Source organism: Eptatretus burgeri, chromosome 2 (assembly GCF_056783735.1).
Source record: "Eptatretus burgeri isolate ZD-2024b chromosome 2, Ebu_testis_v1, whole genome shotgun sequence".
Taxonomy (NCBI): Eukaryota; Metazoa; Chordata; class Myxini; order Myxiniformes; family Myxinidae; genus Eptatretus; species Eptatretus burgeri.
In genome coordinates this window covers 89801053-89828540 of record NC_140962.1, presented here as the reverse complement: position 1 = coordinate 89828540, position 27488 = coordinate 89801053, and the positions used below count along the sequence as shown (strand labels likewise).

General features: G+C 43.2%; 2 protein-coding genes across 34 annotated transcripts in view; both read right to left on the bottom strand.

Annotated features, from left to right (window-relative positions):
- The window catches only part of LOC147032534 (uncharacterized), a 166928-nt gene extending 156498 nt beyond the window's left edge, over positions 1–10430 (bottom strand). For 21 of the 31 annotated variants that reach the window (XR_015055218.1, XR_015055215.1, XR_015055207.1 and 18 more), the window contains exons 1-2: positions 10171–10429; positions 7180–7296 (exon numbers count right to left, since the gene is read on the bottom strand). Coding sequence is in view for 10 of the 31 variants with exons in the window: in XM_085870254.1 (XP_085726380.1) it covers positions 7180–7296; positions 10171–10220 (167 nt within the window). In the remaining 21 variants the exon portion in view is untranslated. Of the gene's footprint in view, positions 1–7179; positions 7297–10170 lie in introns of all 31 variants that reach the window. The other 10 variants (XR_015055205.1, XR_015055199.1, XR_015055201.1 and 7 more) reach the window with 2 other exon arrangements.
- An 11676-nt stretch (positions 10431–22106) lies between these two features.
- Positions 22107–27488, bottom strand: part of NEDD1 (NEDD1 gamma-tubulin ring complex targeting factor) — an 85656-nt gene continuing 80274 nt past the window's right edge. For all 3 annotated transcript variants that reach the window (XM_085870252.1, XM_085870250.1, XM_085870251.1), the window contains 3 exons: positions 25646–25802; positions 25106–25172; positions 22107–23164 (listed from right to left, as the gene is read on the bottom strand). In XM_085870252.1, the coding sequence (XP_085726378.1) occupies positions 23057–23164; positions 25106–25172; positions 25646–25802 (332 nt within the window). In that variant the 3' untranslated portion in view covers positions 22107–23056. The remainder of the gene's footprint in view (positions 23165–25105; positions 25173–25645; positions 25803–27488) is intronic.

The following is a 27488-nucleotide window of genomic DNA, read 5'->3' as shown; positions in this document are numbered from 1 at the left end:
TCATGGAGTCCTGTTATGACAATAGATTTTTCAGCGAAATGCTGTACTTTTTTTGAAGTAAACATTGACTGTCAAATTGTACATCTCACAAATTGCCTTTATCTCCAGATTACCTGCAAATACGCCAAGTCACCCCATACATACCTGATATCTTGTAACTACACACAGTGGTATTCCATTTGGGCAATGTGGATCAACCATTCCCCCAACAAACCCCAAGAACCAGTCCCAGAATTTGGGTACATAATTAAAAGTTTTTCATCTCAGTTCGACACAAATATTCTCATCACCCTCCACCAATAAAGCAACACTTGAAAAATAAACAGTTACATCACCAAATATGTTTTGGCCGAAAAATCTCTGATAATTATTCGTGCCAGTAAATATCGCATAACTACACACAAAATCTCGAGCACAAAACTCAACACACCACAAAGGGTTTCAATACGCACAACTTATATGAATGATGTCAGATGAAGTATCGCAATATATAATACAATCCAACAAATTGAACTTTCCCTGGGGATGATTAGTGGTGAAGGGAGCAATTGTCAACAAAATACACAGTTTTGATGCGATCTTCAAAACAACAATAGCAACAAAAAAAAAACAGTCAATAGCTCATCCCTTTATTTTGACAGTGGATAGACAATTGACGATTGCAAGCTGGATTATACTGTACAAGAGCTAAAACACATGTATAATGCTTATTACGGGCAACGCTCAACTATTTTTTTTTCACTATTCTGCTTTGAACACGGGCAAAAACTCGAAATTATGTACAAAAAATCCATGGGATCGATTGTGCATTTGATTGTGCATTTTGATTTCCAAAATATCACAAAATCATGGGATGTTCAACCATGGGATGTTCAATCATGGGATGTTCAACCATGGGATGTTCAACCATGGGATGTTCAACCATGGGATGTTCAACCATGGGATGTTCAACCAATGGATGGCACACATTGATAGATCACCTGCCTGTGAACCACCGAGTGACCAAGGTGACAGTTCATAACTGGGTCGGGATTCAAACCCTGGCTCGACAACTGAGAGGAGAGTGGCCGTCTCTTCAACCGAACACACCACTATATTATGCCGTAGACCCACAATGAACCATCCGCACAATGCATGGAAACACACAAGACACCACAAACACCACACTCAGCACACCACACCACACACCACACCACACACCACAACACAACACCCACCATGCACACCACACTCAACACATCAACACACTGACACACCATAACTCCAACCTGTCATTTTGACACCCTTTAATTATGCTTTTCACACCAGCGAAATAAATGATGGATTTTGTGCAGAATTTCGATTTTAGCCAGACCTTTCTCTTGAATAAACATACCCCGATGTACAAACACGAAGCAAAAACATACGTACTACTTATGTGCATATATAATACATCCTGGTTATTTATATACCTGGGATCATTCCAATTGCACTAAGCCATGGACTGACACCCAAGCCTAAAGCCTGAAGCCTGCCGTCTATGCTGCATCACAAAATGGCAGTGCATGATTTTGATTGTGGGCAGAGTCGGGCGAGCAGTCCAACCAACGGAGCGAAGGCAGTTCGTTGGCACATGCATACACACATATACACGTACATACATACATAGTACAAAGCTATAACGGCACTCAGTAGAGCGCATACCTCCACCAGGCTGAACAGTTTACGTTTTGTATCCCACTGATGGCCTTATTGTCACCTAACCAATCCATCCACCTAGTTTAGTCATAACTTATCCAAAAATGTTTGAAATATCATGCAAGATATAGATTTTAGCCCGAATGCTCAATAGTGGCAAATCACTTAAAAAATTCTCGGAACTGGATCCAGATTTGTATCTTCACCAAAAATGAATCAATTCTTCCTTGTCACACATCCAACCTGTTCATCAAGTTTCGGCCGAATCAAACGATGATTTTTTGAGATATCATGATCACAGACAAACAAACAAACAAATAAACCAATGTCACCCGCAGGGTGACCCGTATCTTGCCAAAAGGTGACCACGTGTGACTTCTTTAAGGTCACACTGAGGTGAACAGAGCTGCTATCCACCAGGAGCGACTCCTTGAGGAATATCTGCCTACGAGAGATTCCGATGAGAATCGTTCTACAGAGTAACCATGAAAAATATGCTTTTGCCTCATAACGTCACCAAATGACGTCATAATGTCTCAAGCTTGACATATCTAGAAAGCACTCATCGAGGTGTTCAAATTGAGGTACTACACGATATGGTTCCTAAAACTTGAAAATTTGACCTTGGGGTCAATATGTTTGACCTGCGGTGCTAACCATGAAGGTCAAGGCCAATCGTCACCAAAAATTAATCAGCTGAGCGCCAGACCATGAACTATATTCCCATGATGTTTGAAGACGATCCGATCAAAATTACTCAAAAAATAAGGGTTTCATCGACTCCCCTGATTTGCGACAAAGTGACCTTGACCTTTGACCTTGACCTTCGAAATTGTACGCGCTGAAAGGGACCTCTATAGGCCTCTGATATGCGAAATTACAAAATTTTCCAATGATAACTGTGCTCTGCAGAATTTTTTATACGTGATTACAGACAAACAAAAAAACAAAACAAAAAAAAAAACATACAAGCTGACTAACATCTTCTTCTTCCTTCGGCTGCTCCCGTTAGGGGTCGCCACAGCGGATCATCCGTATGACTAACATATCTTGCAAAAACTTCGTTTTGGCAAGATAACAAGCAGTTATAGACTGGTACTTACGAAATCGTCAACTTGACCTCTGACCTTGTCTAATAAAAGCTGTCTCTGGAGAATGTAGCAACGCAAACCAGAAGTTTCTACGATGATTCTGTACCAAACCATCAAAAATTGTAACGTCGACCGAAGCAAAAATCTCCATTTCTCCACGCAATTATTTAATATTATTTTATCAAAGTCACAAAACCGTAATATTCGGCCATCCACCAACAATCTTTACATAATCCGACGGCTTAGTGAGTCAGGCATGCGAGGATAACCTTTATTGGGATAAAAAATGACTTTTAAACACCATCTTTATCGAAAACACCATCAGCGCACACACGGAAAACTTTTACGTGACTCAACGACACTTCTGCTCGAGCGCGCTGCACCAGGTGACGAGGCGTGACAAGGCGAGTGAAACATTTTTTATAGATCTTAAAACGTCTCCAAAACATCCGATTTTTACCAGAATTTCGACAACCAAGTGTTAAACGTCCTAAGCGATCGCAAAAACCGAAGACAAAATTAAAATTGAAGTTAAAACGAACTCGTAACGTCGACCGAAGCAAAAATACTCCATTTCTCCACATGAATTTACGGAATTATGTTTGACCTCACTGTGAACTTGACCTTTGACCGATTTTGACCAAAATCTAATCAGCGCTAGCCACCACCCTCCTGAATCACGTGGTGTAATTTGACATTGGTAGCTTCTTCCGTTCTTGAGTTATCGTGCCTACAAACAAACAAACAAGCAGTCATAGACTGGTACTTACGAAATTGTCAACTTGACCTCTGACCTTGTCTAATAAAAGCTGTCTCTCGAGAAGGTAGTGACGCAAACCAGAAGTTTCTACGATGATTCTGTACCAAACCATCAAAAATAGAATGTTTTGGATGTTTGACCTCAGTGTGACCTTGACCTTTGACCGATTTTGACCAAAATCTAAACAGCGCTAGCCACCACCCCCCTGAATCACGGGGTGTAATTTGACATTGGTAGCTTCTTCCATTCTCGAGTTATCATTTTTTGGATGTTTGACCTCACTGTGACCTTGACCTTTCACCAATTTTGACCAAAATCTAATCAGCGCAAGCCATCACCCTCCTGAATCACTTGGTGTAATTTGACATTGGTAGCTTCTTCCGTTCTCGAGTTATCTGTACCAAACCATCAAAAATCGAATATTTGACCTCACTGTGACCTTGACCTTTGACCGATTTTGACCAAAATCTAATCAGCACGAGCCATCACCCTCCTGAATCACGTGGTGTAATTTGACATTGGTAGCTTCTTCCGTTCTCGAGTTATCGTGCCTACAAACAAACACACACACAAACAAACACACACACACAAACACACACACACACACACACACACACACACACACACACACACACACACACACACACACACACACACACACACACACACACACACACACACACACACAAACACACACACACAAACACACAAACACACAAACAGATGACGGTAGTCATCAATATACTTACGAAATCTTTAGATTTCGTAAGTAACAAACAAGAAAGAGACGTCGTGCAGAGCAATACACTTGCAAAATCCATCCTCCTCTCTAAAGGTTGCCATGGATACATCAAATTGTCCATTTTATTAAGATTAAATTTGACAATCTTAATCAAAGTTCAGCTCAATCGGATGAAAATTGATTCTTTTTCAGTTTGAAATTGATGATTTTTGACGTTTGACCTTGAGTTGACCTTTTGACCTCAAAAATAGTTGGATTCGAAAGTCAGTGATGCACTCTGAAATTGCTGCTTAATTTTCAGATTAATGAGATGAAAATTGATGATTTTATAAGATTGACCTTGAGTTGACCTTTGACCTTTTGATCTCAGAAATAGTTGGATCACATTTCAGTAAAGTACTATGCAATTGCTGGTTAATTTTCAAGTCAATCGGATGAAAAATGACGATTTTAGAAATTTGACCTCAAGATGACCTTTGACCTCAAAATCAATAGGCTTCTCAGTAGAGACGACCTCGACAACTGGATAAAGTTTCATGACAATTGGTTTCGAATTGTGACCTGTAGGCGATAAACAGACAGACAAACAAGCACACAGACAGAATAACAAGAAGACGTCGTGCAGAGCACGATACTTGCAAAATCCATAAAACAAATTTGACCTCAAAAATAATTGGAGGTTGAATTCAATGGCCGAATATGCAACTGCTCTTCACATTTCAAGTCAATCGAATGAAAACTGAGGATTTTAGAGATACCACATTAGTTGTTGACCTTGGGCCTATGTTGACCTTTTGTCTGATGTTGACCTCAAAAATTACTTGTTTGTTGAATTTATTGACCTGATATGCAAATCTTCCTCAAATTTCAAGTCAATCGGATAAAAATGGAGGATTTTAGAAATTTGGCCCTTGTTGACCTTTTGGCCTATATTGACCGTTTGGCAAATTTTGATCTCAAAAATTAATAGGTTGTTGAATTCAATGACCTGATATGCAAATCCACTTCAAATTTGAAGTCAATCAGATGAAAATTGAAGATTTTTAGAAATATGAAAAAGTTGTTATATATACATATATATATATATATATATATATATATATATATATATATATATATATATATATATATATATATATATATATATATATATATATATATATATATATATATATATGTATATGTTATATGAGCAGGGTGTGCTTAAATATCCAAACCGTGCCGAACCGTGCTTCCCCATTGTCTCAGGTCGCTCACCTGCATTGGATTTTTTTGTTTATTTTTTTAATTTATTGATATTTTCAATTCTGGATGCTTTCTGACAGTTTTGTGATTGTTCCTGGAATATCGACTTCGATGTTCGTCGACACACAAAATTACCGTGCTTCCCCTTTCTCTCGGGTCACTCACTTGCATTTGATTTTTCATTTATTTATTTTCATTTATTTTTTTCCATTTAATTATATTTTCATATTTGAAAGCTGTATGATGATTCTGTGATTTTTTTTTGGTGTACTCACTTCGATGTCAATCGGCATGAAAAAATTCATCTTTCTGTGACACCCGGAAGGTCCCCACCTTTAATATCAGTCAGTACATATATATATATATATATATATATATATATATATATATATATATATATATATATATATATATATATATATATATATATATATATATATATATATATATATATATATATATATATATATATATATATATAAACATGTTTGGTACTAAAGAACTTTAATATGGATACAAACAAACACGACATAATAGTGACTGAAGCTTTTCTTGCTGCACTCTTCCGGGTAAAAATCGCAGCAAGTAAAGAAGGAAACAAAGGCGTGTGCTTTATAAGGTCTCAATAAGGTAGACGCTGAATGGTTCAACCGTAATGACGTCACGGTTAATCCGAACGCTCATTGGTCAGATCATCATCTTCACCTCGAGCTTCCATTGGCTGAAGCAGAGTTCGTCGATGATTGACGTTTGTAACCACATCCTGGAGAGAGGGGGGATGGGTTTTCCCGAAGGTCCATTCACCATTTGTTACCGTACTTCCCTTGATCTTTCCATGCTGAAAGAGACACAGAGATCATGCAAATTCCTTTTGATGACATAGTATTGGATCGGTGGAAAGGATGAAGGTTGCTTCCAACATACGTAAATGAAACGAGCTCTGACCTCGGCTCAATATTCCAACATACGTAAATGTAAATGATACACGCCTTCATTTCCTCCTTCATGTGCTGCGATTTTTACCCTGAAGAGTGCAGCACGAAAAGCTTCAGTCAATATTATGTCGTGTTTGTTTGTATCCATATTAAAAAACATATATATATATATATATATATATATATATATATATATATATATATATATATATATATATATATATATATATATATATGTACACACATATCTTTCAGGATGGCCTTGAGTCCTGTACAAATTACAAATTCCTGTCCTGACTTATTGAGCCTGAGTGGCGACCCGACCAAGATTGTAGCCCAGTAATAACTGCTTGAAAAAAAAAAAACAGCACCAACAAGTTGCATAGAGTATGGTTTATGATGGTTTATGATGATGACATACTGTGTGTGTGTATATACATATATGTATATATAATTATTATTTATTTATTTACAATGTATGGAATAGACAAAGACAAAGACCATGTATTATAGTGTTAATTGCATTCAGTGTGAATGAGGTGTTGATAATTCAAGTCAGCTTTTACAAGGTGGTGTCATCGTTTAGTGCAAAGGTTGTAAGTTCAAATCTGACTCAATCAGTATAAAGTATTTTGATTCTTTGTTTTCACAATCCAAGCTCATTTAAATATAATTATCATGTCACGATTGGATTTTTCATTAAAATAAAACAGCCAAATCAGTTCTGACCTTGAGGGAAGAGGTTTTCGCCCTGTCCTGCTTGGTGTGCTCTGCATTTGGTCTGCAATCCTCATTTGGTGGATGACTTTAAATGTCTGCAGAGTAACTTGGGCGCCAAAAAGACACCTATGAAAAGGCATTGGCAAATTAATTTCCATCACTGAATAAAAATGATTCACGATCTTATATATAGATGTATGTATATATATATATATATATATATATATATATATATATATATATATATATATATATATATATATATATATATATATATATATATATATATATCAAAAATTATATATATAATTGCTATATATATATATATATATATATAAAATATATATATATATATATATATATATATATATATATATATATATATATATATATATATAAAAATATATATATCAAAAAAAAAAATCAAAATTCAGTGATGGAAATATATATATATACACACACACACACATCATCGTCGATGAACCATTGATATAAAAGGACAATTCAATGGGAGAAGTCTCAACCAAAATGAATGGTGAAACCAGAAAGAGACGTTCACAGGCTCGTCTGCATTCCATGATTAGAGCATTGTGAAATGATGACGTCGAAATCTCCAATCAAAATGCAGCTTAACACAAAGGATTACAAAATCTTAAATCAGCAACCAGTCTTGGACACCAGTTTCAGTCGTAAAGCCTCTTTAGAAAGGCAACAGACATTTAGAAGATAAAATTCAGGCTTTGCTTTTCATTTGTATAGAGAAAGGAAGAGTTCAGTGATGGAATTGGATGGGTGTAGTGTAGAAGGACGAGTAGGGGAGGCAGCAGTTATAAAGGATAGAAAAAGTACATATGACAGGTAGGGAGGTAGCCTGCTAGAACAATGCTGTGTAGTTGAGACAGTTAAAGAGACAACCTGTAAGGACGCCATTGTGTAGTTGAGGCAGGTAGATGGACAGCTTTCAAGGATATCATGTGTAGTTGAGGCAGGTAAAGAGACAGCCTGTGAGGACAGCATTGTGTACTTGAGGCAGGTAGGGAGACAACTTGCAAGGACACCATTGTGTAATTGAGGCAGGTAGGGAGACAAACTGCAAGGACACCATTGTGTCATTGAGGCATATAGGGAGACAATCTGCAAGGACGGCATCGTGTAGTTGAGGCAGGTAGGGAGACAACCTGTGAGGACAGCATTGCGTAGTTGAGGCAGGTAGAGGGACAGCTTTCAACGAAATCATGTGCAGTTGAGGCAGGTAGAGGGACAGCTTTCAAGGACATCATGTGCAGTTGAGGAAGGTAAAGAGACAACCTGCAAGGACGCCATTGTGTAGTTGAGGCATATAGAGAGACAACCTGCAAGGACGCCATTGTGTAGTTGAGGCAAGTTAAGAGATAAACTGCAGGGACATCATTGTGTCGTTGAGGCAGGTTGGGAGACAACCTGCAAGGACATCATGTCATGTGTCGTTGAGACAAGTGGATAGACATCCTGTAAAGACAGGACAGTGTTATCTGGACGTGCATCCAACGGAGATGTCGAGAAACGTTTCGGATTCCCCTCGCCTCGACCTCAACCATTAGCTTCGCTCGCACGGATCCCACAAAGGGAACTTCTCACTTTGTGTACAACTTGAACCAACAAGGGAATTCATTGACAGGACACTAAAAAGTTTTTCATTCACCTTGGAATTAGAATCTCACTAGTTACGACTGTAACCGTAATAATTATAATCAACACCATCAGTGATTGTCTCGGAGAGTTGCCCTGCTCGGTGTCCCCCCCAATCCTCGTGATTTGTTCCATCGCAGCTTCAAAACTCACAAACCGCCTTGATTCGTCTCTCATTTCCCATTGTCCTTGTGCTTCATGTCAAGATGCGATGATATCTTGTAATTTACATATTGTTGATGAAATATGTCTTCAAACTCATTGATGTTACTTCAAGCGAAACAAGGAATTATTTATTATGGCGACAGCAAGGACACCCAAAATGAGGCAACGTCATCATCTACAAATTGTACATCTTTCCAGCCTCGAGTAATCAAACTATTGTCTTTAGTTTTCTACATAGTAGTCATAATTCATGTTGTTTGATAATCTCCATGGAGATGAGTTGTGATGCTCATCTGAAAGAAGATCATTTCAAAGGGGGTTTCGCTTGAAATGTCGTTCTCGGTTTGCAAACAATTCTTTGCAAGTCTCTCCTGATGACATCAGACTCGAATTTGGAACACCAGATCGTTGGAAAGGTGGGGATTCCGAGGGGGTGGGGGTGTTGGTGCGTGGAGTGGAAGCAGAGCCATGTTTGGAGAAAATCCCGAGCGGAAGGATTACTGCTGGAGGAGAGGGGGAAAGTAGCGGGAGGAGGGGGAGGACATCGACCAAGACCAGCCGGGTTCAAATCGGGACGCGAGTCCTTGAAACCACCAAACTGGTCCGTGGATCTTCAGGAGATCCCTCGTGAAGTGTTTGTACACGTGCTGAGGATCCAGGCAGGAAAGGGTAGGGAGCGAGCGCAGAGCGCGATGGGAGAGCGAGTCAATTTTGGGACTCGGGATGAGAGTCGATAAATGATTGTTAAAAATACGATTCGGAAATTCCTCACTGATGGGAAACTTTTGCGCTGCGTCGAAACCGGTCCGCTTGTTACGCAGTGGGAACGTATTTCCGAGCCGTAGTTCTGGGGCGAGCGCAGTGCGCCCAGTGCGCATTTACGTTGCCCGAGATTTATCTGTTCGGAAGGACACGGCGAGGTCCCGTGTGCTGACACAGAGTGAGAGAGAGAGAGAGAGAGAGAGAGAGAGAGAGAGAGAGAGAGAGAGAGAGAGAGAGAGAGAGAGAGAGAGAGAGAGAGAGAGAGAGAGAGAGAGAGAGAGAGAGAGAGAGAGAGAGAGAGACAGAGACAGAGACAGAGACAGAGACAGAGACAGAGACAGAGACAGAGACAGAGAGAGTGATGTGAGGTCGGAATGGAGGCTCGTTCGCAAGCACCGCTCTCACCTTTTCGCACAGCACCGCAGTTCGTTGCGGACAAGTGATCGGTCAAGCATCCGCGCCGCGTCAGAACCTCCGTAGCTCTTGCTCTTGTTTTACTCCTTCAGAGTCTCTGTGCTCCTCCATCAATCACTTTCCCACTCTCCGCCCATTATCTCTCTCGTTCTGCGCTTTTATTATCCTCCAAAACGCTGCCCCCGCCCAGGCTGTGAAACTCTCTGCCCCTTTCTCATCCCTTCGTTCACCGGTTCTCTGCTTCCTCATTCCTTCTCCAGCCCTTTTAACCCGTCCGCTCCATCCCCGCCCATCTCAAAAGTCTCATCCCTCCCAACTCTCTCTGTTCCCGTTCGGCTTCTGATGTTCCTTTACTTGTTTCCCCCTCCCTCGTGGTTCCCCACCGCCGCCTTTAATGTCGGTGTTCGGGCGCTCTCCACTACCCTACCTCCCACCACACCTTATACACCTCCTGCCCAACTCCACCCCATGCTTTCCACCGCTTTATCCCACACAACCCCTTTACCTACCACCCTCCTTTTTTTTTCTGCTGCATTTAGTCTGGCTCTCTTGCTCCTCATAAAATAACTGAGACTCGTCATTTATTGGAATGGGTCGCAGGGAGCATGTGGAGCTCTCATGGACGTCGGGGCGCATCGGCACATCTCATCGTGATGAGCGCATCATCTCGCGCACGTGACAAATATACTTAAGGATGGCATATTGGACTCAGAATTCGCTCTTCCGACCTGCCCATCACTCCTCGGTCCGACCTGCCCATCACTCCTCGGTCCGACCTGCCCATCACTCCTCGGTCTGACATGCCCATCACTCCTCGGTCCAAAGTGTCCATCACGCCTCGGTCCGACCTGCCAATCACTCCTCGGTCCGATGTGCCCATCACTCCTCGGTCCGAAGTTCCATCACTCCTCGGCCCCACCTGCCCAACACTTCTCGGTCCAAAGTTCCCATCACTCCTTGGTCCAACCTGCCAATCACTCCTCGGTCCGACATGCCCATCACTCCTCGGTCCGACGTGCCTATCACTCCTCGGTCCGAAGTGCCCATCACTCCTCGATCCGACCTGCCAATCACTCCTCGGTCCGATGTGCCCATCACTCCTCGGTCCGACGTGCCTATCACTCCTCGGTCCGAAGTGCCCATCACTCCTCGATCCGACCTGCCAATCACTCCTCGGTCCGATGTGCCCATCACTCCTCGGCCCGACCTGCCCATCACTCTTCGGTCCGACCTGCCCATCACTCCTCGGTCCAAAATGCCCATCACTCCTCGGTCCGAAATGCCCATCACTCCCCGGTCCAAAATGCCCATCACTCCTCGGTCTGACCTGCCCATCACTCCTCGGTCCGAAATGCCCATCACTCCTCAGTCTGACCTGCCCATCACTCCACGGTCCGAAATGCCCATCACTCCTCGGTCTGACCTGCCCATCACTCCTCGGTCCGAAATGCCCATCACTCCTCAGTCTGACCTGCCCATCACTCCACGGTCCGAAATGCCCATCACTCCTCGGTCCAAAATGCCCATCACTCCTCGGTCCGACCTACCCATCACTCCTCTGTCCGAAATGCCTATCATTCCTCAGTCTGACCTGCCCATCACTCCTCGGTCCGACCTGCCCATCACTCCTCAGTCCGACCTGCCCATCACTCCTCGGTCCGACCTGCCCATCACTCCTCGGTCTGACCTGCCCATCACTCCTCGGTCTGACCTGCCCATCACTCCTCGGTCTGACCTGCCCATCACTCCTCGGTCCGAAGTTCCCGTCACCCCACGCGTCCACTCGCCGAGCAGAATCATTAACAAACAGAGCGCAAGTCGCCGCGATGCTGAACAATTTGTCCGAGAACGATCATTAAGCAGATTAGTGAGAAGCCCTCGCTGTAGATCATTACTTTGTGTGTTTTCAGCATCCTCGCATTCCTGGTGTCCTTTGGCTTTAATTCAGGGTTACTTTGTTCATCCACTACATTCATAATTGACGTTTGTGTCCTCATGCTGATGAAGGCATTAGAGCTGAAGCGCGTGCGCTCGCTGTACGTCCTGCAGGACCTTGTTAAAATCAGTGTGACCTTTGGGCATCGTTCTTTTTTTGGGTGGTCGTCCATGGTAATGCTCTTTCGCGATCTCTAGCTTCGGGAGGTTCTGACGATCAGCTCAATGTTTACGAGACCCCGAATTCCCATGAAAGCACACCCGATACGCATCCCCACGACCGGCCCAAGCACGGATCACACAGGTACGTGTCTTGGGTTTGGTCAAATTGGCTGGATCTTTGGGGTAAACTTCGTGCGGAAAACAATAGTCATTCGACCCGCTGTGAAAATTGCTCGAAGCGAGTACCAGCGATAATCGTTAGCGTTAAAATTGGGTGTTCATGAAATTTGTACCAAAGGCAGAATGTAAATACGCAGGTATCATCTGGGCTTGTTGGCGGAGTTGCTGGGTATAAAGGCTTGTTGCATTGTCTTGTCCTCAGGTGTGGGTTCGAGTGCCATTGGAAGCTCAATGGAAATTTGAACAACCTTTGACGGATGGCGACTGCGCTCCATGCTTGATACTTAACCATGGAAACGTTCGTCATTGCATGTACCGTGAGCGGCCTGGCCATCTATCAAGAGTATCCATCCATTGGGACCACACTCTGCTTCGGCAGCACCAACATTCTGCACAGTCTCCTTGGCTATTGGACACAATCCTGCATGGGTCGTCACTCCAACACAGGATACCAGCAAGATGGCACTCATAGTTGCCGACCTCGGAATGATGACACGCAGAGTCAACCCCACCAGGTATTAATTCAACAGCCGAGTGGGATATGAACTCGGAATCATCGGATCCGAAGCCCACCACCCTAACCATTAAGCCAACACCAGGCACATGAGGAGTATGGACCACAACAAACTACTACTCCTCATCCGAATGCCCAACGAAGGGGCAGAACGACCCACTTGGGGGTCGATCCTTTTGCACAGGGGAACGCGAGGTTAGGGCAGGATAACTTGGAATTAGTTCATGGTGCCGACGATAGCTCGCCGACTCTTCACAAAGGACACTGTGGGATCCTTAACATCCCACCAACTAATGCCAGCAAGACGGGACGTCCATCCGAGGGACACGACCTCCCGGAGTCCTCCACTAGCTTACTTAGCGATGTTTTGATTACATACGCTTGGTGATGATTCCAGTTTTTCCAGTGATCCAGTCCAGATGATTCCAGATGATACCTCCTTCCAAATTCCAGTTTTTCTTTCCTGAGAGTTTTGCTTCTGCATCAACATTGACCACCCCCATGTCCTCCCCCCATCCCAGATTTGTCCAAGTACGGCATGGTTATTTTGTTGCTCGCACATTGTTCAATTACCTTGCCTGTGAAACACCGGGATGACAGTTTACAGCTGTGTCGAGATTCTAACCCAAGTTTGACAGCTTAAAGGTGAGACTACCACACCCACCACCACCATATATCATGATTCATTTTGGCTATCCCTGTACTACACCTGGTGCTGGCTTCACGGTCAAGGTGGCTGGCACAAGAATTTAGGGTCTTGAGGTCGAGCCCCTGTGGTGTAGTTAAATGACAGCAGGTACGTTGACTCAATCTAATCTGTCATCCTGTCAAAGTTGGCAATGAGTACCAACTTACTGGTAACAGGGGCTGTTAGAGTTAGTGGTACTGCACATCAGTGGTGCAGCCGTGCTCCCAGCAATGATGCACCCAGCAACCACAAGCTGTATAAGTAGTAAATAATAATCCCTCTACTTCTTCCTCGTATCGCATGAATATTGCTGTTCCCCACCTTCTCACATCACCCCACCCATTCAAAACCATGATCTTTTCTACCCCCTTTAACCCATATGCTATTCCAATATCCCAATGAAACCCTCGTGTATCCTAATTGTCGGTGAGTAATTGTGCCGTCTGGCCCGAATGTCCATTGAGCCATGCTATAATTACCTTACATACACTTCCACCCATCCATTATTCCTCCAAGTCTCCCTCTATTTTGTCCCCTTGCCCTGTTGTTGTTGTTGTCCCCCCCCCCCTCTCTACTCTATTGTTGTACTGCGTCCTGATCGGTTCTGTGCTCTCGCTCCTCCACGAGCCTCGACCCGTAAATATCATCATTGTTGTGAGGAGACCACATCGCTGATGCAGACAGGGTTCATCAGGTCAGGAATTGGTAACTTGTTTAGGGTCCCACCATGATCGCTCGTCTACTCTTAGCTGAAAGACGATGTCCACCAACTATACTGCTCGGGGAAGGGACACCCAGCTTTAAGGGCCACGCGAGAGGCGGCGACCTCTGCACAACCCTTGCAGGACAAACTGACACTACCAATATGAAGAACGAAGATTGTTGTAAAATACAGGTGGCCACGCGACTGATGGACGTTAAAGGATGACGATTCGAATATTTCGTTTAAGGAATCTTCACCGTTTTGCTTTCCAAGAACATAGTCTGACATTCCGTTCCACGCTCATCAAAATAATACACAACCCATCAATTCATCTTTTCTTGGACATTAACTTCACGTGAATTAGAATAAGTTGTTTTTAATTGAGAAGCCAATAACTACATAACAGACATGACAGAAGTAAATAGACATCTTAAATTTATTCATTTCATCTGTATAAAGCAAGTTTTACTCTGTGATTTGTACGAATATATAACTATTTTACCTGTATTTGCAGAAACGAGTTCCTGGGTCTTGTACGACAATTAACGATGCCTCAAACCCAATCGAACTCGAAGGCCAATTGGAAGATGGAGTCAGCCAGCGTCAGAGAGCTCAGAACCTTGGCATTCCGCTTTCTACGGTCAATCGGGTGATTGTGCAATTCACCAGCGAAGGCAAGGAATTCACAACTTCCCGTAATGGTCGATCTGGGCCCTCAGAAAAGTGTCTTTGAGCTGTCAAGTGGTCCATTGAGAAAACTCCACGTTTCAAGGCAGCAGATGTTGCAGAGGAGGTCCAAGTTAGCTCAAGAACTGCTGTGCGGTACCTTCAACTTGGCTACTATGGTAGAGCAGCGAGGAGAAAACCTCTTGTTAGACCAGCCAACATTCAAAGGAGATAGAAATTGGCTGGCGAGATGACCACCAGACCCTTGGAGCTTTGGCAAACTGTCAACTGTCATTTTTTCCAGATGAGTACCAATTTGCTCAATATTCTGACAGTGGACACGTATGGGTCTGGAGACTTCCCAGTCAAGAGTTCTCTTTGAACTGGCTGCAGCCAACTGTCAAACATGGTGGTTTTTCAGTGATGGTGTGGGGAGCAATCTGGAGCACTGGTCGGTCAGAGCTTGTGGAGTGTGTTGGCAACATCAACTCTACAATGTACAATTCTATCCTTGAGGATGGACGTCTCCCCGTCTTCTCCACTGGACAGATGGTCAAAAACTACACTCTGTTCATGAAGGATGGAGCTCCATGCCACACTGCAAAAAAGTCCAAAGAATGGCAGGACAGAAATGGGATCAAGCGACTTCCATGGCCAACTCAGTCTCCTGACATGAATCCCATTGAACACCTCTGGGCCGTATCGGATCGAGCTGTGCGGAAAAATTCGAGGAAACCAACATCACGAGCAGAATTGCTCAACCTTTTGTGTGAAGCCTGGGCAGAAAATCACACAAGAGAAAATTTCAGAACTCGTTAGTTTTATGCCTGAAAGAGTAAAAGCATTGAAATCTGGAAATGGCAAGTCCACCAAATACTTCAAATACCAAAGAGAGTGTATGAATTAAAATGGATCAAACAAACTTCAAATGTTCAATAAATAAATTCTTTAAAAATCACGGTGTCTATTTACTTCTGTCATGTCTCTGAAGAGGAAAAGAGAAAAAAGAGACCTTCCTTCACGTTTTTGGACATATAGGGCTGCAAAGACAATTTTTCATTGGCGAGGGGGCACATTCCTGGACGGTCGCCACCCCGACACAGAATGACTGTATGGGACGCACGGTTAAAAGGATAACACACTGTGGATGTTCCTGAAGTGAGCTTTATTTTTTATACAACTCCCAGGTACGTAAATGTAGTCCACGAAGGGAATTCTGGCATAGGAGGCCAATTACCTCATCGTATTCGTTAATTTTCTACACCGCAGCAATGCCCCTCCCCCCCCCACCACCACATGTATTGATATTGTTACGTTTGTGGGGGGGGGGGTTAGATATCAATCACAACAGAACAGATAGAAGTAGGAATGTATGGAGTAGCATGTTCCATGTACGAGTAGTTAGCCAATGTCAATGTAATAAGTAGGGACATGTCAGCGTAAGGATTTTGTTTGAATGTGCACCATCGAGGGGGTGGTGTGTAGTAATAATTAATTAGGGATCATGGTGAAGCAAATTGTACGTATATTTTGTACACAAAGGGAATTCTCCATTAGCACGGACTCATCGGGTGGCTTGGGGCTCTGCCAGGCAAGAGAGAGAAGGGAAGAGCTTTGATCTCCTCAAGAGCGAGGGGATGAGAGTTTCGTCCCCTCATTAGGGGTGGAGGCTGGATCGCCTCTGGGAGGGGGGTGGAGTTTTCAATGCTCCGAGAGGGGAGGAGCCAAGAATCAGGTGGGTTCGGTGTGTGAGGGAGGATTGTGAAGTGAGGGAGGAGAGAAGAGTTCAGAGAAATAAAACTTTGTTGCTGTGTTATTGGTGTGAAGAGAACGAGGTTTTGAGAAGGATCAAGAGAGCCTGGTTCTGAGAAGAGAACAATTTGTGAGGAGAGCTCTGAGGAGGTTGTCCTGCTTGCATGCCTTCACTGAGCCTGTTCATCATCCTGCACACCTCCTCATCCTCCTCCCCCTACCACCAGAGATAAGCCACCCACATTTTTTTTGTCCCTTTCCTGTCTGTGATTAAATCTGGTTTGCGTCACCTTAGATTTCATTAGATTCGTTTTTACATCATTGCATATAATTAATTATTGATGGCATTCCCTTCCTTCCCTCCCAAACCCACCGTCACATTCCTGTCGTCGGGTCAATCGTCCCCTGGTTATTTGGTTACAGGAAATAAACCCGTTGGTTCGAGCAAAAGCTTTAAGGTTCTTGTGTCTCCTCGCCACCGCGTGTGCGTCGTCCTTCATAATTTGGAACATCTCCACAGAAGGTAAAACCGTTCGGAACATCACGGGATTTTAACGTCCTGCTGCAACGAGCTTGACGCGAATTGAGCCGTTGATGCTACAATATCCATATCCAGCACCTCCAAACTCGTGGAAAACCTTCAAACCAAGGTAGGTACACACAATGGCCTATTGTTTTGAAAATATGTATTGTAGGATCTTTGATGTCTGTAACCTAGAGGGAAGACAGGCTGCTTTACGGTTCCATTCGAAGGAGGGAATGCACCGAGATGTTTTATCGCTGTTGATGGCACTCCATGAGAACGAGAGATTGTTTCTTTTCGGTAAGATGTAACCAGTAGGTGATGGAATACAGACAAGACACCTCAATGGCGAGCGCACTACCCAAAGAGTTTTACTCTGACTATAAGCTATCACCAATGCGTCCGCAGGGTGTTGCATCAAACACCTGGCGTTAGATGTTAAAGAATACTTGATCTCAGGTCCAGATGATCAACATGATTTTATTTTATTGAGAGAAAGAAGAGGGCTGGCAGGATGACCTTGAGGTATGCACACTCATGTGTAACCTTTGTTTGAATCCCAACCTGTCTCGCTTGGGTTCGAATCCCGATTCATCAATGTGGGCGTCGTCCCTCGTATAGACGTTAACTGGGCATCCCATCTGCTGGTATTTGGTGGTGAAAGTTAAAGATCCCACTGTGTCCTTTGTGAGCTATCACCGGACCATGAACAAATTACAGATTCCTGCCCTGAGTTTCCTGTGTGGGAGTGGCGACCCGACCAGGATTGGAACCCTGGCCATAGAAACGGGTAGAAGATTGCCTGGACACCTTCAAAGGTCCTGCTGACCTGTAACTAACTGCTAACAATACAAAAATAAGGCAATTTTCTGTCTGTATGTATTGTAAAGGTAACGGAATTTGGTCCAGGGTCCAAATCTCACCCCTGACAAGAACGTAACAGTGAGATGGGTGAACACAGTCAAGTTTCCCACCCAGGCGGTTGCCAATCTAGCAAAAACTAGTCTTTGGAACTACACGTCATCCACCGGGAAAGCACAAAATATCATTCCTCCAGTTTCCGACATAACAGTAGCTCCAACGAGCCGACTGCCTACAGTACATTTGTCAGTTCAAAAGGATGTGGGCTAAGCGAGACCATTGATGAACCATCGTGTTTGTGCCCTTCTAACAAGGGTTTTTTGCACCAATACACAACGATCACAGTGTTACTCGCGCCACAATTTACTGTTCCTAATTCCAGACCACACACCGAACCAACACTCCAATAGTGAAAATACAGGGTTTATTAAAGAAATAGGGGAGGCAGGACAAAGAAGCGATGCCACAACAAATGGAAATCACTTACAGACGAAACCCTGTGCCTGCAAATAATTCCCTTCGGCTTATGCGATAACTTAATGGCCCAAGTACTCACAAACAGGAGACAGAGGAAGATGAGACTGAAAGAAATCTGTCCACAAGCTATGTTTGCTCGTGGTGGTTGTAGTTGAGACGGGAGTGGTGAGTTCCGTGTGTCTTGGTCCCGGCTTCCACTGGGCTGTGCTGCGTCCTCCCTGGTGCTGTTTAAGGGACACAGCTGGTCCTCACTTCACACCTCACTCCAATCCGGTTTCGCCCTTGCAGTGCTGACGCTTCATATTCGCCTTGGCGTGTTTCGTGAGAACTGCTCACTGCAACTGTCCGGAGCAAGTAGCTCTAACTCTCCTCACACGAAGCCTCAAAACTACTGACCAAGCCTCCTCTCGAAGCACTCTCTCAAGTCATGCTGCACTCTGCCCTTGATAGACGTCTGCGAGCAGGCGTGGCTTCCAGATACTTCTCGCGGTGGGTGGGGAGACTTTCGCCACATCCCCTCACGTGCCCTTCCAGCCGTCCTGCACTGGTCCATGCTGCTGAGGGCAAGAGTGTTAAAAGCACAAACAGACAGATTTCAAAGGGGGAACGGTTTAGAGAATTAAGGAGTGGGAATGGTTCCAGATTAGACACACATAACGGCAGGGGGACTCTAAGTTTCTGCAAGAACAATCTTTGACACATGACCTATCATTACACACAAAAAAACCAAAAACTTATGCTACACGTTTATTCATAAAATATCCATTCTATCTTACTCCCGTTAGCCACGATGGCAGTCCCCACAAAACTATGCATGTATGTCTCATCATTTATGGAAATGAAAATGGCTGGACCAATCTCCACCAAATTTTGCATACATGCTCGGGGTACCAGGGTCAGTTCCTGGCTACAAAATGATCTCCCCATCACTCCCTCACCCATAGGGAATGGGAAACGACTTGCGATTTTCACCCGTTCACGGACAATATTGCAAGTGGTTAAACCACTGACATCTGCCAGAGGGAGTGGGTTTTGACACCTTTTTTGCTCCTGGAGCGAACGGGTGTTATTACTACGACTAAAAGGAGATGCGTCCATCCGTCTGACATGTGAAGAAGCAGCAGGACCTCAAGCTTTAATGTAGCGGTACCTACTGTCGTAGAATAATAACAAAACAAAACAAAAAAATGTGACTGTTGCAAAGTTAATAATCCATTTCTTTGGAACAAAAATTTGTGTCCGTTTCATCACATCGATGGCTATTTAAAAAAAAACCCATCTTTCAGGGATTTCATAAGCGGAATGGAAGCTGAATGCAGCGGTTCCAACGGTACCATTTATTATTCTACGACAACAGGAACCTTTTAGGACACGCAAGGAGTACACCAAATTATACAGTACATAGTAATAGAAAACAATATAAAAAATATATTGAAATGCAATTCAAAACAATAGAAAAAAACAACAAAGAACTACAAACAACAAACAACCACCATGATGGCAACAAGTACTATGCGTTATAACAGATCTTTTTTTTGTGTTTCACTTCATTTTACATCCTCATTGAGATTCACAGATAGACATGCAATATCTTTGTGAAGTGCAACATGCTGCCTTTTGATTAAACCCGTCAGCAAAGCAACGGGTGGCAAGGCTATCAAAATAAAGTAAGGCAATTAGGTAAAATAAAACTAGGCAAGTCACAGGACCAAAAACACTTCGTAAGGTTGGTGTTGTCATATCATCAGAATTCTTCGGTCATGGTCAGTGGTACACAGCTTAAAGGAGAGTTGGTGAACTCATCAGAATAAGAATCTTGGCACTTGATGGTAAAGGACAAGACGTTTCATATCAGTAACATCGTACATAAATAAATGAATCATTAAAACGGTAAATGCAATTTATTTTCTTCAAAACATACCCGAATCTCACAAAGCATTCCATCGTTGCACAGGTCAGCTGCTTTCCTCAACGAGCCGTGTTCCCAGAAGGAACGGTTATTTACCAGTTGATAAAATACGAGTACAATCTACTTTATTTAAAAGATATTGAGAAAGCAAATCTGACAAATCAGAAGCCAAACTCAGACTGATGTTGGTGTTTTCTTTTTCATAGATGCAGTGGATGAGCATTCTAACCGTCTGCGTTGATAGAAGAATCTCTCGACAATCTCTCCGGCCAGTATATTCATGCATAGCAACTCCTTCCGATACAGGCACATCAACTGGAGCCTGATGAGAATTCAGCCTTTTGTCCTGATGGCGGTGCAATTCGTGACATATATTTGGGTCAAGGAGTTAAGATTTCCAGTAAATTTGTGTACAAAAGAAATGGATGGCCCAATTCATTTCATGAAATGGAAGAATGATTTTAAAAGGATCACCATCCATCACATCAATCTCAAATTGTCCACTGTAATGAGGATGTCGGTGGACAATGACCCCTTTTCAACAATACATTGAGATCTATGACATCAGTGGCAAATTAAACCAGCCTAATGTCCTTTACAGGCCATCGATAGATTAAGTAATAGAGAAGGGTGTAGGGGTCAGGGCAGGGTTGTCATGGTTAGGCCATGAGTTTTGGAGGGGTGTGCAGTGGGAATTGCATTACATAATATATGGATGTCCCCTACTCAAGAAATACTACCTAGAGTATTGAATAACTTGCTCAAATCACCAATGAAGAGTCAGAAATCTATCTGCGATATAAATTTCATTTGGTTCCATTCACATTTGGCTCGAAATGCCACACCCTATGTATGAGTAATAATGCCATGGTCCAGCACACAGAATGTGGGTCATGGTCTGCAGCACATTACACTCGCATTGACCATGACCTTGCCTCTTCAGCAGCAATCCCCAAAATTCGATTTACCAAGGGTCAACCAGAGCTACCTGGCTTACAGTTTTGCACACAGTTCATGACAGACACCCTAGATCTCAACTGATATTTTGCGAAATTCATTCCAATTCCGGGCAAAGGTGGTCACAGTACCTATCATATTATCCCAGGGTAAATTTAGACATTTGTGGAGGTAGCTTGCTTCAAGCTACGGTCCAGGGCACAATGCAATTAGAAACCAATCATCTCAACAGAGCGGACATGACCATTTTGATCACACCTGTGCAGGCAGCCTGCTCATCAGAAAGTCCACTCAAACAGTCGTTCGCTTGCATGGGAGAAAGAAATCGGGCGACCTCTACTGGTTTTTATTTTTCCATCTTCTAGACTCGTGGTTCTCCCTTTGTGGATTTTTAAAGTCAAAGACTTGAAAAATAATTTTCAAATTACCATACAAGAAGATTGCTAGTGGTAATGTTTACGTTTTGCACTTTGCATCAGAAATAATAAATAAATAAATCAACAAATGCCTTGGATCTTCGATTTCCTTTCTCCAAGATATTGTGGATGCCGTCGAAGCATTTTGCTGTCACAGACGATTAAATTCAACGACACGAAGCACCAATGTTCAAAACGCTTTATCATTAGGGGGTTCCAAAAACTAAAGAAGAAGCAGCATAAATACAGAAAATTAATCAAACAATTGAAACATTAATCGACATCTATGTTTCAAAAAACATAAATCGCTTTTCTTATCAATGGCACAATATAGGGGGGTTTCCTTTGCTTCAAATACAAAATATTACTATAATACAAGTCATTTAATCTTGTGGTTACAAGCGCTGTAGTCTTTATAAAACGAGACGGCGGCCATCAATGTGGAAATCGAGCAAACAGCTTGGCTTTTTGAAAACGGTTGCTTATTGAAGTTCAGACGGGTTTCAATTTTTTGTTCTCATCAAATATTCAGAAAAACAAACAAACACGATCCCTCAAAACAAACATCCTCACATCAACAGCTAAATACATACACAACACTCATAAAAAGGCACATCAACCTCTCATTGCTGTAATCAACAATTACAGAATCTATGCTTTAAGAGAAAAGGGCAAAGTTATACAAGCGATTTGCAGAAGTTAAAGAAAACAACCCCTTCCCCCCCAACCCCAAGGGAATAAATAAAAAGATCAAATCGGATTCTAATTAGTATAACAAAATAGTTTACATTGTTCAACTAGTCGTAGCGAGAGGATCTAGTTCTTTGCCATACCACAATGCGCATCCCTCAGGTTTTCAATGAGAAGGCATGCACATGATATGGCAAAAGCAAGTAAGGAAGTTTTTTATTTTAACAAATTAAATAAAGAGACAAGCACTTAACCCTCAATTTGTGTCGCTATAAACGGGTTTCAATAATGCCTCACACTCTTGAGTTTCAGTTTCAGGCTTCGGTGCCTTCCTAAATCCCGTGGGATTTGGGGCTGTATGCTGCCGATCAACAGCAAAAGGTGAAGAGTAATAGAGAAGAACGTGCAGATGGAAAAGGACGATTCACTCATTGCCGTGGGAGATCAATAGTTTGCCCGAAGTCGTTTGTTTTCCTCCTTCAACTTCTCAATCTCAGCCACAAGCTGCTGCTGATTTGACGAGTTCCTTTCCAATATAGTTTCCACAACCATCTGGATAGGACACCAACACAACCCATGCAAGTGCTCCTTTATATGCAAAAAAAGCAGGTCGTGATGTAAGTGAAAAAACATAAACAAAAAACAAAAAAACAATTAAATAAATTGATTAATAACCATTTCATAGAAGCAAAGGCTAAACAAATAAATAAATAAATAAATAAATAAAATCAGCACACCTCCCCTCCCAAATAGCCGAGCCAAATTATATATGTACATGAATATGAAGTTAACATGGACTAAAGGTAGACATAAAACAGCTATGAAATAATTAATTCAGCAACACCATTTGGCTGATTCTTAGCAGCGTGATACCTCATTTGGTCGCATTCTCGCCTCCGTGCTGTCTGGTCTTGGGTACAATTTCTAGTGTAATCATATTCTAGTGAAGAAAACTGCCATCTGGTGCAGTCCATCATGGATGGAGCATGTTGTCCTTCAAAGGGGGCATGAAGCTGCCCATCTATATATTTTCTGTAGATTATACAAGTTGACAAAATTGCCTCCTTACAAAGACACTTCCTAGTGCGCCAGAGTGAGGATAGTTTCCTCCTGCTGAATGAAATTTTAGCATAGTTTATGTTTTGTATCCCACTCATAGGCCAAATGTGCATCCAAACCTGAACGAAAATGTAATCGGCTTGTTCTTGCCACCAACCCAACTTATCCACCAAGTTTTGTCGCAATCCGTCCATGTTTTGAGATATTGTGCTGTTTATCGTTTTTGGCCCGATCTCTCAATGGTGAAGAATCACTTTTAAAAATTCTAGTATCTGGATCACGATCTTCACCAAAATTGAATCAATTTGTACTCGTCACAAACTCAGCCTGTGCAACAAATATCGTCCAAATCGGTTCATAACTTTTTGAGATATCCTGCTCACAGACAAACAGACAGGTGAAAACACAACCTCCGTCCACCTTTGCTGGAGGAGGTAATAACAACATTTTTGCACTTGTCTTTAAAGTGGGCTCAGAAGTTGCAGCTTTTGCACACATTGTGTTCACTTATTCTCATCAGCCTTAAAAAAATAAAAATAGGACCGCGCATCCAGAGGCTCGCATGGATCAGGAGCAGCAGTCACTCAAACCACCCACAGACCCTCGTAGACCATGATTTTTTAAAATGCCATGAACGAACTGGTACATCATGGGTGATGAAGGTTGTGGTCAAGTTTCATCAAAATCGTGTGTGTAGTTTGGGAGAAGAGAGCAAATAACCTATATTGGGTAGGTCAACATCCCCTCCTCCATAGACCCCTTTAATAAGCGCACATTTTGATGTGGTCGATATACTTTGGTACGTCATGGGTGATGAAGGTTGTGGTCACTTTTAATCAAAATTGTGTGTGCAGTTTTGGAGAAGCGAGCTAATCAATTTTTTGGGGTGGGGAGGGGGGAGGCAGGGGGTGGGGGGTTCCACCCCCACCCTCCCCCATTGACCCCTTCACGAGTGCAGATTTTGATGCCGCCGATGCACTTTGGTACATCACGCATGAAGAATGTTGTGGTTTGGTGAGCTAAAAATGGTCTCTTGTGGTCACATTCACCATCTCCGCTGTACGAATCGTTAGCATAATTGTCCAACAGACTCAACACCCTATCCAAACAACTTGTTTCATCAAATTGCAGCTCCATGTTCAATCACAGAAGATCAGTTTATACGGCTATGGTTTTCCATTGTTATGATGGTTTGTTTGGCACGTCTATTTATTACATACTGCATAAACGTCTTAATTGCATACACTGCATAACACTATCGTTTGTGCTTTTAATTGGTTGCTTCATCTTCTTTTGACACACCTTTATTGTAAAATACAAGCAAAAGGAATAAAATGTATAAACTAAAATCAAGCAGAAGAACGAAGCAATGAGATGCAACAACACCAGGGAAGTCCAAATTAGAACGGTCCTTATGGAAACATGTCTACTCACCTCCTGGATCTGGAACTGTCTTATCATTTCAAGCTGGAGGTTCACGAGGTCCTTGTGATAAATCTCCCTGTGAACAACACAGGGAGAAAGGTAGAAAGGCACATATGTGTTAAGGTGACGGGACTCGGAGGGAGGAGGGAAGCAATCCAATCGGGAACTTCCAATGAATGCAAACACGGCATCAGTGCAGAGACCTGTCACAGTGCAATCTTTGTCGGCACGAACGCCACGGGCTCATTTTTGATTCGTGTAATTAAATGTAAACAAACGGGCAGCACCCTGCCACACACTTGGGTAAAACTTAAGTGATTTCTCTGGTCCTGGAAAAGATTTGGTAAAATGCAATTGTGCTTCCTCTCAAAATATTTGCCGGCACATAAGAAGCAAAGCCACAGAGCTCCAAGGGATTTCTAATGCAACATGTTGAAAGCAGCACCTGCTTCCTTCCGAGAACTGAGAAAGGAACTAGAGCACAAAGCACTGCATGGGCCGGTAATCCGGCACCAAATTTAGCAGAAATAGTGCGTTGGTGATGCTTACATGAAGTGTTCCATCGCATCTTCAATGAGGCCCCGGACAAACTGAATTGGCACAGGGCTCAGCAGGTGTCCAGGGTTGGCAGCGTCACCTTCCCTACTGGTCTGCACTGCTGGAGTTTTTGAAAGCTGGCCATCAGTGGCAGGCTGATGCCAAGATGCTGCATACATTTGGTGAAACAAATTGAATGAAACACTTAAAAACAAGTTAAGAAGAAGAAGGCATACAGGTAATTATTATGAGGTTAAGAAGTAAAACTTAGTTGAAACAGAATCACTTGGATAAGGACACAGGAGGAGAAAAGTGGCATCAAGTTTCTTTATATAAAGAAAAATTGAGGCTCATACAAGAGTGACATGACAGAGGGTTAAAAGGCAATGTAGTGCAATGTAGTGACAGAGGGAACTGGGAGCACAATTGGACACAAGCAAGGGAATCCATCCATCCATTGGGACCATACTCCTTGCAGAGCATTGGTGCTGCCTAAGCAGTCTCCTTGGCTATTGGGCACAATCCTGGACGGGTCGCCACTCCGACACAGTATACCAGCGTGCTGGCACTCATTTTGCTGACCTCGGAAAGATGACGGGCAGACTCAACCCACCTGGCATTAATTCAACAGCAAAGTAGGATTTGAACTCAGGATCCTAGGATCCCAAGCCCACCACCTTAACCATTAAGCCAACAGGCATAACCAAGGGAATGAAGCAACCACAAGAGGAGACAGAAGAGGGCAGTAACACAGTGACCTGCAAGTAAAACTGCAGAGTTATGTGGGGTTAATGGGGATAGAAAAGATAGTGGATAGGGATGGGAGATGACATGAGATGGTGATGCACTACCTGCTGGAAGCCCAGGAGAGATGAGGGACATTCAATTTCACCGTCTCCAGAAGGCAGTTCCACAAACGGGAGAAAAGAGGAACAAATAAGTTGAGGTGTGCGGAAAGCCTCAATTTTGGGATTTTAACCAGGAAGGGGTTACAGGAAGAACACACATCCTGTCGGAGTACCAAGAGAGCAGAGGAAAGGAAAAATGGAGGAGGTGAAAAAGAGACCGAGAGAGAGAGGGAAAGCGAGGGAGTAAGAGGGAGCGAGAGGAAGAGGGAGAGGTGAAGAGAGAGACATCTCAGCATTTAAAAGGATATTATGAGCATGGCAATTCCCACAGGGAGGAGGAAATTCTTCCTTAGGAAATGTCCGCTGAATGCGGTAAGAAATGCGGTGCCTTTGATTTGGTGTTACTGGTACCCAGAGTTCCCTGGGAAGCGAGGATACTCCTCCCCCCCTCCCTCCAAACTCAGTAGCTGTGCTTGTCTCATGTATTTGTCTATATCTGTGTGTGTGCATGCGTGTGTAGCTCCACTACAAGTGTTATAAAGTGAAAAAAAAAAATGCTGGTTCCCAATTTTGATCCATGGGAGAATAGTACTCTGATCGAGCTACGGAGCAAAGGCCTTGTGGACTGCGAGCGGATTTTTATAGTAATGACCGAGGATGCCCAGTTGAGGACTGGCTTAGAAGGGCAGCTTTCCGATGTTGCCCAGCAGAGGCCATGGCTGATAATGGCAAGTCCAAGAAAATGAGGAGATTGAACCTCTTCCAGAGGCTGACCATGGAATAGATAGGTGGATTTGTTTGCCAATTCTTCTGGAGTGACATAGTGAGGAAGGCATTTGCCAGGATTGAAAGATATGTTCCAAAAAAAATGGGATAAAACGGCATACAGCGGCTTCGGTATGTGTGTGTGTGTGTGTGTGTGTGTGTGTGTGTGTGTGTGTGTGTGTGTGTGTGTGTGTGTGTGTGTGTGTGTGTGTGTGTGTGTGTGTGTGTGTGTGTGTGTGTGT